The sequence below is a fragment of the Coturnix japonica genome, chromosome 15 (genome assembly GCF_001577835.2).
Source record: "Coturnix japonica isolate 7356 chromosome 15, Coturnix japonica 2.1, whole genome shotgun sequence".
Taxonomy (NCBI): domain Eukaryota; kingdom Metazoa; phylum Chordata; class Aves; order Galliformes; family Phasianidae; genus Coturnix; species Coturnix japonica.
Window position 1 is genome coordinate 748,592 of NC_029530.1, and position 13,149 is coordinate 761,740.

Here is a 13,149-nt window from a genome sequence, read left to right on the forward strand (position 1 = left end):
TTCCCCTCTCCTGCAATATTCCCGTGCTGGGATTCTGAACTATCATTTAAACTACCCACTGCTTCTTTCTACCACTGTAACCCCTCACAAAAGCCCCCCATAAGCTGGGGCAGTGTTTACCAGATTCTTGAGAAAGGAACGCTTCCAGGAATTACAGAGCAAGGAAATGTGTAGTTCTAGAGCCTCCTCCCAAGGGACTTATTTACAGCAGATTCCAAGAAGGGGATTACGAACAAGTTATTGATTTCTACCTTGGCAGCCTTTTGTTTCTGCTTGCAGATTACTGCGGCACGAGTTTCCGAGGGGCACAAGTAAATTGGAAATACTGAACTTCATTCTCGACACACTGGGCACAGCTCTTGCAAAGTTTACTTCACCATCACAAAGTTCCCTGGAACACCAGAAAAACCCCACGGAACACAACTGTGCTGTTCTCACCTGAGATAACTGACATTAGTCAGCAGTCTGTCCCTGAAACACGGGCAGCATGTGTTGAAATAGCCCAGCTTTGTCACAACAAAATGCTTTTAAGCACATGCTGATCTTGATGTGTGGTTGTTTGTAAGCACAACTAGAGATTACATTTAGAAATGACACATACATGCTACCGTCTTCCTATTGAATTCAGAAAACTGAATCTCCAGACACACTGGTTGGAGTTGCTTTCAGACACAACTGAGCACATATTGGCATTTTGCAGGAACAAAGCTGCAAGCAGGTACTTCTCAACAACCAAACAACTGCCCAACTCACACAGCAAGACATGCACATCCATGGAGAAAAAGGCCAAATGAAAGGTGACGTGCTTCTTCTCCATACAGCCCTCCTTCTAAACAAGACAAATGTGTCTTCAACCAATTCACAACAGGGCACAGCAAGTTCTGCTAAGCCTGTTCAGTGGTAGGAGGCTGTTCTGTGGGCCTCCTTGCAGCGCTGCTACTGCAAAACCTCTGCTTTTTGCTGATAGGTACTTCCAGACTCCCCAGTTGCAGTAATATCTCACAGCTTCAGTGGGATTTTTGTTGGCATAGGTATCCTGGAAGGGGAGGAGCTGTTACATCACCAGCTTGGCAGCTGGAAGTAAGATGGGTCTTACTCTGTAACTGAGATTATTAGCTAATGGCTATAGCCAGTCCTGGGTGTGGTGCTTCCCATCATTACTGTCAATTATGTAGGTAAGATCCATACAGCAAAATCAGGACGACTGGGTGAAATTGCATGTCAGCAGCACGCTACAACTTGAAAATGAAGCCTATAATGGAGATGCCTTTTGGCTATGGAACATGAGGGAACAGTGGGCATTTGTGCATGATTTGCAAATACAGGAGGTGAGAGGAAAAACAAAGAACAACTTGCTCAGGTTTTTGCAGCCAGGTGAAACCCTGTTGCCAGGATTTGGCCATCCCATCACTAACAGGCGAATACTGTAGCCAAATACATACTAACATTGTTTCCTAATCAGAAAACTAACTTAGAATGGAGCAGAGACACAAACAGGTGAACTACTGCCAGCTAGTCATGACTAAGGACACTTGTATCTCCTAGCAGACGCATGAAGGAATTTTGGCAGGCTGAGACCAACAGAAGCCCACCTCTCCTTTCCTCCGCACACACCAGGTACAATTTTTCTTCATAAAATCAGCCCCTCCTGCACCCAAATCATGTTTTGAAACCCTGTTGTTTTTTTCTTTTAAGTAGCTGATACAGCAGCAACTTCAGCTTTAGCATGTGAGGGAAAATCCTCAGTAACCCATCCAACAGAACTTGCACACTTACCTTCATTGCAGCTTTTACAGACTTTACTTTCTTGCTACATAAATAGCAGAGTGGGTTTTAGTTCTGCTTCGTTTATTCACCTGCAGGAGCTGTTGACCTCCTGCTTTCTATCACAAACGTAATCAGTTAATTACACTATCTCAGCCAAATCAGAAGGCTCATAACCAATCAGCCATTTGCTGACAGAGATGATTTCAGCAATTTTCTTGTAGAAGACAATGCACCACTTTCCCCATAGCGATAAATGACAAAGTACCTTCATCATCTATTCACTGACACACTGGAACATTGCCACTTAAAACAGAGTTGAAGTGCCATCATTGCATCATTATTTCTCCAACAGCAGATAGCTGCGCACCACGTTTACTTATTAAAACCTCTTAGAATAAAAATAATGTGCCACTGAGTGGCTTTCCACCATCTACCATTACCTCAGGTAACTGGAATGCCAAAAAAGAAACGTCCCCATCTGTTTTTTATTATTAATGCAATAGTAAAGAACCCCCCCCCAATCTGTGTCCTTGACAGTCTGTAGTGCTCACGTGAAAGATGCATTTTATAAGGGAATTCACACCACGCACGAAGCACCAGAACATGACTTATGGGTTGTGACATTTGGCATTTCAGTCTCCACTAAGATCAGCCACCTCACTGTGATGCACTGAAGGAGTCACTGACTGCGCGTCCCCTGGAGAGTGAGCACAACTGGAATATTTTGGGTGAACAACTTGTTATTTCTCCCTGAGTCCCGTCCTGCATTACAATTAACTCATAGGTGTAATGTGCTGTGAAGAGCAGGATTTTCTTGGAAAGCCATGCTGTAATTAATACGAAGGAATGACTTCCTTTCCAACAGCAACTATGTGAATTCTAAAGAAACCTGCCGTGCTGTCAGATCTCTAGAAAACCAGTCTCAGTACCAAGTTTCTGACTGAGACTTACCTGCTCATTTTCCTTCAGCTTCCCTGGGCAATGGACTCCATGTGTGGGTTGCTGGGGCAAATGTGACAAAGCTCAACCACCACAACTATGCACCAGACTTGTTAAACTCTTCTTTAACCACATTCACTTGCTACTTCATTGCTTCTCATTTAGAACCTGGAGCGCCTCTCCTATTTCATGGTTAACTGCACATTAAAGTTGGCTTTCTCCTCAGCACTTGGTGAGTTCTGTGTCCTGCAAACTTCATCTCAGTTGGGTGTATGTATAACATGTATAACTGTACCGATCCTAGTGCCATGCTGACCCAGAAGTGCCAGTTCTGTGGTGGTCAGATCATAGCTCCTGACTGTGTCCCCAACTGCTGTCACTATCAAACACCCAGGGAACTGCTTTTCTTCTTGTAACTGTTCAGAAAATGGCATTAACTCATCACGCTACCCAACAAAATCTCCACAACAGCTGCAGGCCATACGAGCAGTTGTTTTCTTCTATGAATCCATTTGCCCAACTGCTGTAAGCAGAGATGCAGGGGTGCACAGCAGCAGTGTCTGTGCAGGGAGTGATTGCCACTTAAAAAAAAATTAAAGCACTCAGCAGTGGAGGGGCAATGGATGGGCCATTTTCACTGTCAAGAGCCTTTATTTACACAATTTATTTCCACACCTAGTTAAAACCTCCTTAACCCCTTGGCACTGTTGGAACACTTGCTTAAGTTGTCTAGATTAAGCAATATTTATTGCCATTCACTAGCAGAGACTGAACTGGTGGTGATTACGAGACCTACTCCTAAACCTGCTGCTCAGGTGTGCACAGCTCAGACATGAACTGATATAAACCAATATGAATTTATTTTTTCCCTGTCTCCAGCTAGTGTGCTAGAAGCGCAGAGGGAAGCCAGCTGCCTACACCTCCTGTCCTCTTAGCCAGGCCACGCCTGTTCTTTCAGTTTGTTGGGTATCTCATGCAATATTCTCTTTCTCCACAGCAAAAGCAAAGCTCTGTCTGTTCAAGCAGAACCTCTGGAAAAGCAATCCTTTGTTTCTCATTTTTATAAGTCATTTATAATGTTTAAGACATTCTGAGAGCTGGATTCTACTAATGTGATAAATGAAGACATGGAGGCAACGGCCTGAGAAATGCGAGGCCTGCACGCCTGCTGCAACTTTGGTAAAACCAGAAACATGTGAGAGTGCGTTTTTTTGGTCCTTTTTGTTGTTTTTTTTTAAAATCCTCACCGCCCTTTGTTAAGTCTCGTCACACAGCACAAGCATTCTAACCAGTCTGTGATTAATTAGCTTGAGATCTGCAACAACTCCTCTCCATGACTAAATAATTTTTTAGTCTATCAAACTGTTAGTGCAAAGTGGGATAAATGACACTGAAGGGCCAATGGCACTGACCTGCAGGTTCTGTTGCTCGTTGAGGCTCCAGATGCTAAGCACCTTTTCAGATGAGCCCGAGATCCCTTTGGCCTTCTCTGAGTCAAAGTCAAGGCTCATCACCGGCTCCTGGTGGCAAATAATTTGGCTCAGCACTTTTCCCGTTGACAAATTCCAAAGGAGCACTGATCCATCTTCATAGCCAGCCAGAAGCGATGGCTGTGAACCACAGCTGCCCTGCCCAAGAGAAAAATACAATTGTTTGAAAAGTGAGTGGTCTGTCTGTGAAATTATCACCTCCAACTGGGTGTTAGTCCAGGACTGAGAAAACAAATGAAAATGCTGACAGGTGTAACAGGGAAGAGTTTCGAAGTCCAACCACCGGTGCTACCAGTAAGGACACATCTTGGTGCTTCCTCCACTGTTACTCAAAGTGTTACTAACTGCTGACAAGTACCTAATGCGCGCATGCATGTATATATACACACGCAGAAGATTACTGAAAGTCCAAGCTATAGCACTGCTCATCACTTGTAAAAAGACTGCTTGAAGTTTCTGAAGCTTTAATTCATGGCCTAAAGTTCATTGCAATTCTTAAAATAAATAAATAAATAGAATAAAGCAACAGACTTAGCAACAAGCTGTACTGAACCATATGGGCACAAAAGAAATGCCACGTGCGAGAGCGCAGCTGCACATCGCCAAAGCAGGGGAACACACATGGGCTGCTCACTAAAGGTAAACACTGATCCCTGCTCCTCTGGGATCTCCGGGTGAGTCACCAAGGGGTTAACAGGCGCCTGAGTCCCACTGCAACCAACTGAAGGCTATTTTGATTAATGATGTCACAGGCCAAAGGGCACGGCACCCTGGGCAGACACCTAATTTATTTAAGCCTCTGAAATAACTCAAAGAGGGGAACATTACTGGATTACATGTCACACTTAAGGAAAATATTCATCATAGCTCCAGCCAAAGACTAATGACCCTGTAAGCACTAACTGGCTATGTGAGTGAAGATGCAAATCCCTAATGAAAAGCAACTAAATAACAAAAATCTGTTGCCAGTTATTTATTTAATAGGGGAGAGACGACCCACCAAAACAGACACTGGGTTTATGACCACCTCCTGCAGGGACACCACAACCTAAGGAATGCACCCAGTAGCCCATTCCATTATTTCCAAACCTGGCCTGATCCTCCGGGATTCTGCTGTTTGATGCTGAAAACAAACTCAAGTTAAAGGTTGTTTATTAAAAAAAAAGTTTTTAGTGGCATTGCAGGATTGAGGGAGGTTCTTCAAGTGCATAAGCAGACAGCGGCATGATACAAGCCTGCACTGACCAGGAGCTCACCACCTCTATTAAGGGTCCAGTCTGCTCTCCCACAGGTTATTATTAGTACTAGGGGGAATGAAACTAACAAGAGATGGGTGGTCTGGGTAGTAAGACTGCTGAGTAAAAGCGCTGTGTTCCTTTTCAGATTTATTCAGCCCAAAGAACTGTTCTTCAGTGAGCACATTGCTCTTGATGCCTGGTGCTTTGTGGATGGTCGGACTTTCCTTATCCAACAAAAGAAGATAGGGATGGGCAGGGTTGGCTCTTCTGCCTCAAAACAGGATGGCCAGGTGATGAGCAGCCACAACACCTATCAGCCCTCACTGAGGTAGCAGTGCTCCAGCATCACGGCAAACGCCAAACAGAAACATCTTTCTGCTGCAGGTATCCCAGCTTAATTTGAACAACAGAATTTGCAGTGAGAGATTGGTCTGTTTTAAAAAGCAAGTGTTTTTTCTGCAAGGCCTCCTGTACTTCTCCTTCCTGACATGCTGAAGCGTGTAATATTTTAATGAATACATATACCTGAACTTAATAACAGTTATTGAAAGATTGGGGAAGCTCTCAGTCTGATGCCTGGACTTATCAAGCAGTGTTTCACAACAGCCCATTTATTTCAGCTGCTAATAAAGGACACCTCGGGAGAAACGCCTCTGCCAGTCATGTTCTGCTTTCAGTGGAAAACTTAAATTATAAATCATCATTCTTCCTAAACGGAGCAGTTTGATGTTGCATTTGGATAATTGTCAAGGAAGGAAGAGAAGGTGATCTGCTGTCAGCTCAACAAGAATAATTGCTATAGTTTATATAAAGTAATAACTCTGCATTTCCAGTTTCTACATGCATTGTTCCCGTTGAATTATTTTGTTTGCACCATTACGCAACACGATGCCTTCCCCAAAGAGTACAAAAATGTAGGGAAGACTATATTTACTCCTGCAAATCCTCACCCCACCCCATTAGTAATAGCAGAAAGGTGTGAAGCCGAAGGAACAATGCATTTAAGATTGAGAGTCTTCAAAAGAGAAAAGAAAAAACAGAATGAGTGCATTGAGTAAGTTAAGGACAGACCTACAGTGAAATGAGGGGAAAGAAAAAGCCTCAGAACAACAAAATAAAATGTTGGTATCTTTAGAACTGCTCAGAAGCAGTCAGTGTGTTCTGATCCATAAGCCTAACAGAAGCTTCACCTTAAGCCCACTGTGTATATCAGAGTTCCCAGTTCACATTACTGCCAGTAAGGTGCGTTGTATCCCTGATACGTGGTTCTCTTCCAAAGAATGGAAAGCAGAAAAGGACGATCCACAGCTCTGAACAACAGCCTACGCACCATTGTGTCATTCTGTGCTTCAGCTTGTTAATTTGCTGTGCCATAAGCAACATCAAATAGTCTCTTAGGCAACATATTGCCCATAAGCGATGGGCTGGGGAGTGCTCATCTCCTGGGTATTTCTATATTGCCCAACGTGGTGAAGCACAAAGAAATCCTGAGCTGCCTCTGTTCAGGAAGGGGTGCAGCTGGTGTTCTGCTATTATGGCTACAGGCTTACTCAGCAACTCGCTTAGTGAAACCACAGAATAGAACACAGAGCAGCATTTCGGTACATCACAGTAATTATTTGCCCTTAAAGAGCATCCTCCCCCTCTGTGCCTTTAAACTGAGTTGAACACATCTGAAAAGGAATAAATACAGCTGCAAGACTGCAAGGGATGATCTGTCCTTGCCTGCTGCAGTCTAGGAAGTTGTGGTAACTCACCCAAGTTACAATCTGCATTGAGTAATTCACCTCTCCCAGTTCCCAGTCTTCTGTATCCCTACTGACAACAGAATTAAAGACTTACTTAGAAACACGACTGCACCTGCTGTGCTTCCCAGAGGATCAGAGGTATTCGTTCATGTGTGCAATGCAGCAAGAAAGAGAAATTTCTGTACAGGCAACACAACTGTAAACACTGCAGTCCCTCAGTTATCTTCATCTCATTAAAACAGATCCAGGCCACAGAAAGCCACGTTCATTTTGAGTACCAATTGCCTTTTTAGAATGAACTTTGTTTCATGAAAACCTAATTAATCTACTTGCCTTTTTTCCCCCCTAGCTGTTCCACCACGGACTTACACTGTGGCCTCTCCTACTGTTCCCTGAAACCAGCAACCGAATTTTTCTGGACGTGGCTCAGTTCAGGGCCCTGAATGAAGACACGAATGTCTCAGATACCAATACAAACCTGCAGCTGAAACCGAAGGGAATCACGTAGTTGAGATCAGCTCAGATGGTAGCGCAGACCTGTAACTGTCAGTGCTCAGGGAGTACAGCAAGGAATCTGCATTGCAACCAACTCTGAGGGATTTAAACCCATCACCTGAACTTCTCTCTCTACTGCCGCCTTCTTGTGCTAATTGCCTTTCACTGTTAACATCCCATAAGCATCACTGGCAAAGTGCTCTGCAAAGCTGGTTCCTTTGTTGTCTGGTTTTTGTTTTGCTGCTGTTTTAATTAGCTGTTTCTATTTACCTTTCAGTTCAAAGGCAGTACAACCATAAACATTTGTTCCTATTGTATGCTGGTAACAGAAATGTTCAGTGCTTCCTTATCCTGAGGGCATTCAAGTGAATGTAACCTACCATTAAAATCACTGTTTTTAAGTAACCCAATCGTTTCTCATCATTAATAAGGCAAGAAACTGTACCAAACAACTGGCTTCAGTAAGTCACTCATTTTTCCTCTTGATTGATGCGAAAACTGTATCTATCCTAAGGATATAAAGCTTTGTAAGTATCTGCAAATCTTCCATTAAAGCTTGGAGAGCTCTGAAAGTTACATTAACGATGTTCACAAATCTTTCCCCCCTTTAATAGTATAATTACTTGATTGGTTTGATAATAAATCAAAATCCAAGTGAAGAAAGATTCATGTGCTTCATATAAAATGAATCACAGGGAAAACATTTCACAATTAGCAGGCACTCTTGCCTTACCTGCCATAACTTCAGACACATGGGCATGCCCAGCCTGGCACCCACCTCTGGCTTCAAGGTACAGACTGACGTCTTGGACGGCAGCTCCAGAACCTGAACCTGACATCAGGAAAACAAGAGTGTTTGGTCATGCTCCAGGTCGAAATTCTGCTGCTAAAAAACAGAAGTCTCTTAAGGTGATTAAGGCTGGTGTAAGTACTCCCAGTAAAAGCTGTCTGGAGGAAACTGGGGAATACATGTTAAGTTGGAGCTGTAGGGGAATCTACAGGTAAGCAGCTTTAAGAAAGACCAGACAGAAGCACTAGAAAGCAACATCATCTTCTGTTCTGTTCTCTCTTCTTATTCCTTTCCTTAGAGTAGGAGATGTGCACTACAGCAGGTAAGAATGCAGACAGCTTAGGCTGAAAACACTTCCCTGCTTCCTCCCCCTTTCCCCATCTTCACAGTCTGTTCTGACATGGTAACAGAGCTTGCGTGGACATACAGCTGTTATATAAATCTGAATTGGACTCTTTATTTACTGGTGGACTGTGCTAGCACAACTTAACACCCCAAATCATCTGCTCAGTGCAGGCTGGAGTACTGACAGCATACCGGTATTTCTACTACAATATTGTCTGACCCTGCTTTGAATAGGGTCAGGTAATGCTGTGTTTAACACCTGCTCTGTCTGCATAGCAGCCCCTACTTTTGCTTGTGCTGACGGCAGCGAATTATAGGTCTGCCTTTAAAAAAAGTGGGGCAAAAGTCTTTATTTTGCCAAAGAAGTGGCTCATCTCCACCTCAGGATGATGGCAGGCAAAGATCAGGGAGTCTGGCTCTGCAGTCTGGCACTGGAAGGTTTTTAGTCTCTCGACCGACATAGAAGCGCCATCCTTGGGGCTGATGCTTGAGCTTGGAACTACAGAAAAAGCCCTTATGTTCCTGGAAGTGAGTTTGTGACACTTTTTTTGTGAATATATTGCTCTTTCTCAGACACATTATTAATCACTGGGGCCATCTTTTATTTTAATTAAATAAGCAACAGTCTAAATTATCTCATGAAAGTAAAGGACTTCAAATATTTGATAAATCCAGCATCACCAGCCACTCTGGATTATTTCAGAATGTGCGAAGGCCCAACAGTGCTGTTGGACAGCCCAAGACATGTGAATTTCCTTAAGCATCTGAGATGAGGTATTAAACAAATATGGCTCCTCTGGGAACCATCAATCAAGCCTGCAGCAGCTGCAATGGCTTTCCAATCCCATACCTTTAGTTCAAAGCTTGCCAGAACATCTTCCTATTTCTAGAGATTGTCAACTAGCCTGCCAAAATCCAGCTGCACTCTAGGACTGCAAGTCAGCGATGTACTAAACACAATATACAGAGCAGTTTCTAAAGCCAGTCAGCAATGGAGCAGGAAACTGTTCTCCAGATTTGACAGATGGGGGCTACAGCAGAGCTGTGCAGTGAGTGCACAGACTGGAGTTTGAGCATCTTGGAATTCTGCTTCTTTGGAGCCATGCTCTTAACAAGCGATTCTCTTCTCTTGGCAACTTTCTTGCTATCAATATAAGGACCAAGTCAGCTATTGCAGGAAACCAGCTGTAAATATGAAGGTGACCCGCTCTCATCTTGTGCCTTTCACCACTGGCTCCCCAGAGGGCACTGCCTTCCAGACCACAAGAAAACCAGGACTGTACCTTTTAGCTAACAAGGAAAGATTAATGCATTGGGACAAATGCATTTCTGCAAGTTAAAAATAATTCTTAAGCCACTCCTTTATTTTATCTTGATCCAAAAGGGAAGACCTGTTTCAAGGGCTACGGTTGAGCTTGTAGAGGACAAAGGAAAACAGAGGATTTTTTCTGCAGAAGGCAATCAGGCACGAGCTGCCTGTGCCAGACTGACAGTTCCAGAGACTGCCTGCATTACAGACAACCGAGCCTTAGAAATAAATACTATTTCATGCATTTTGACATCTGTAACCTAAAACTTGAAGTTCTGTGTTTATATTGGTTTTGCTTAATAGGAGAAAGATTTTCCTTTGCCTGAGGTTAATAGTGTTCCTGGGTGGCTAAAACTGGCCACAAGGAAACACACCCTTTTTCTTTTCCACATTAATAAAGCTTTTAACATGTTTCTGGCAAACTGGCAAGAAAAGTGCATGTAACTCATAATTGGTGATTTAAATGCAATCATGAACAAATAAATGCCTGTTCAGATCTCATTATTTATGGACTGAACCTGCTTTAAGACAAAATTACTCTTCTTTGGGCACCAGCCAAGCATAAACACTTATTAAGTCTTAATTTTAATCATAAGCTGCAAATGTGCTGTGTCTGTCTTACAGCGCTGCCTATTTGGAAGCACTGTATACTATGGGAGCGTATGTGTGTGTGTTCACTGAACACTGACCTAGTTCCAACATCAAGTTCACACACAGAGAGGAACTCTTACCTCAGGAGACAGCAAATCATTACCAGCTTGCAAAGCCCAAGCAAACAAATGAAAGTAAATCAGAGATGAATTGCAAGAGACACTGGGGTCAAACAGCTCCTTTCTGTTTAATTCCTTGTGAGCAGAAGGTGTGTGCACTCTTTGCCTGAAACGAGTTCTTCTCCACCTGATACAAGACAGCGCTTTTCAGGTTTAAGTCGAATATTACTGAGTACTTCTGTGAAATGGAAGTAGTTCTGTGTTTGATCAGAACAACAGATGTGCCCGAGTGGCTTTATTTACTGCTACAGTGGCTGTTCCTACAGACTCACTCAGCTCTGTAAAATGTGAATATTCTGGCTGTGGGCCAGCAAAGTACTTACAAATATCCTCAGCTTCTGAGTAATAACGAGCCCCTATTTTCTTGCAATACCTGCACCACTCCCACATATTAGTATGCAGAAAATGTAACTTTCAGTTTCCAGATATACAGCCCACAGACCAGGTAAGCTTGTGACCTTCTATGCCTCTGAACAACTCACAATTAGCTGCAGTATTTATTTCCTCATATCAACTCTTCACTTCATTTTCATACCTCTGCTATTTTAATGTCAGGCATGTGATTCAATTTGTTTTGGTATCGTGTCCTCAAGTTGTCTTTCAAAGAAAACAAAAATACAATTTATACAAAACAGAAGCAGAAAACACCAACAAAGCTGTCAGTCAGCAACTGCTGTGTAATGGGTACAAAATGTGGGTTTATACAGGAGGAACTGAAATGAACCCTACAATTATTTCAAACACAGCAAACCTCCTGCTGCAACAGTAACTCCACTATTTCCAGCCAAAGCACCAGGTAAAGAATTAGCCTGAGGTGAAAGACCACATATCGCATTACAAAGCGCCTGCACCTCCCCTCCTCACCACGCACAACTTCCAGCCAGAGACAGCAGATGAGCACCGCCATCTGACGACAGCCTTCTGACTGCTAGCTCCCCTGGAGGACTCTTGCCCTCTCTCAGCAGTGGCAGCACAGGAGCTTTCAAATCTCCTGCACATGAAAGAGCATCAGCAGCTGCAGATACTGAAATGTCACACAAAACTCGGGGTAGTGTCCTTGTTATCAGAGCAGCAGTTATATAACTCAGTTGTGTTTCTGGCAGGTAATGATGACTGGGAGCCTCGGAGGTTCCTTGTGCTGCCTTCTCTGGAGCAGCAGATTTGAAAGCAATGATGTTTCTCCTTCCAAACTTTCTTATTTAAGAAACAAAAGTAATGTTCCAAGCACCGGAATAAGAAGCATTTCCTACCTCCTCCAGGGCCTTGGCTGCCATGGCCATCAGCCAGCGTCCCTGTGCCGCCTTTAGCAGGGAGCATCTGCAGAATCCCACGTTCTCCGTGTAGACAGAATCTGTCACTGAGGTCCGTCCCTCTGCTAAATCCCACAGGCAGATCCTCTGGTCACGACCTTGACTTTAACAATAAAGCAAGTTGTTATGTGAGCAGGAGGACTGAGGAAACCTGCCTTCCTCTAGTTTAATATCCCCACATTGGGACTTTTATATGTAATAAGGACTGAGCTTAGGACAGCTTCTGTGTAGGTTCAAAAGTTATCAGGAGGAAAGAGGGCCTGAGAGTCAGACAGACCACCCTCACCAATAGCCATGCTTTCTTACCAAGAGGGATTCAATTGAACACAGTTATGCTATTTATATATGTAACTATTTATGTTTTTTTGCAAGTATTTGAACATTTTCATGACAAGAATACAAAAATTAGCATATTTAATACTCTTTTGCCATAAGAGTGGAACAGAATGATCAGGTTTGTTGTCAGCTGAAAGACAAAGAAGGACCACAAAGGTAAATGAAAGGCAACAGTGACTTCAGCCACATGCAGGAAGACTCGCACATCTCCTTGTCCCAGGGAAAGCCCATGTGGTCCCACACAGTAAGGCCAAGAAGGCCAGTCAGGCTGCACAGCGCTGGAACAGAGCACTGCTGTGGTTTTGGAGTTAAAGTACAGCAGCACAGGATACCTGTCCTGTTACTGCCTGGGAGGAGTCATCAGAAATTCCTCATCCATTTCTTATTTGATTTAGCAGCATCTCTTGACAGAACCACGTAAACAAAACTGAGATGCTAATCTGACTGATTTAGGGCTTCTTCAACATCAATACAGAAACTCCCACCTGCTGTTCAGCTGAGTGACAAACTATGGAAACACAGCACTAGGAATACAAAAATGTGGTGGTACTGCTGTGGTTTAGAGCAGAATAACAAAAAACACAGATAAACACCATCCTAAAATTGCACTGC

At 43.4% G+C, this 13,149-nt stretch overlaps 1 protein-coding gene across 5 annotated transcripts in view; it reads right to left on the reverse strand.

Annotated features, from left to right (window-relative positions):
* The window catches only part of GNB1L (G protein subunit beta 1 like), a 51,057-nt gene that overhangs the window by 4,696 nt on the left and 33,212 nt on the right, over positions 1–13,149 (reverse strand). For all 5 annotated transcript variants that reach the window (XM_015877562.2, XM_015877555.2, XM_015877565.2 and 2 more), the window contains 3 exons: positions 12,142–12,304; positions 8,411–8,509; positions 4,119–4,334 (listed from right to left, as the gene is read on the reverse strand). In XM_015877562.2, the coding sequence (XP_015733048.1) occupies positions 4,119–4,334; positions 8,411–8,509; positions 12,142–12,304 (478 nt within the window). The remainder of the gene's footprint in view (positions 1–4,118; positions 4,335–8,410; positions 8,510–12,141; positions 12,305–13,149) is intronic.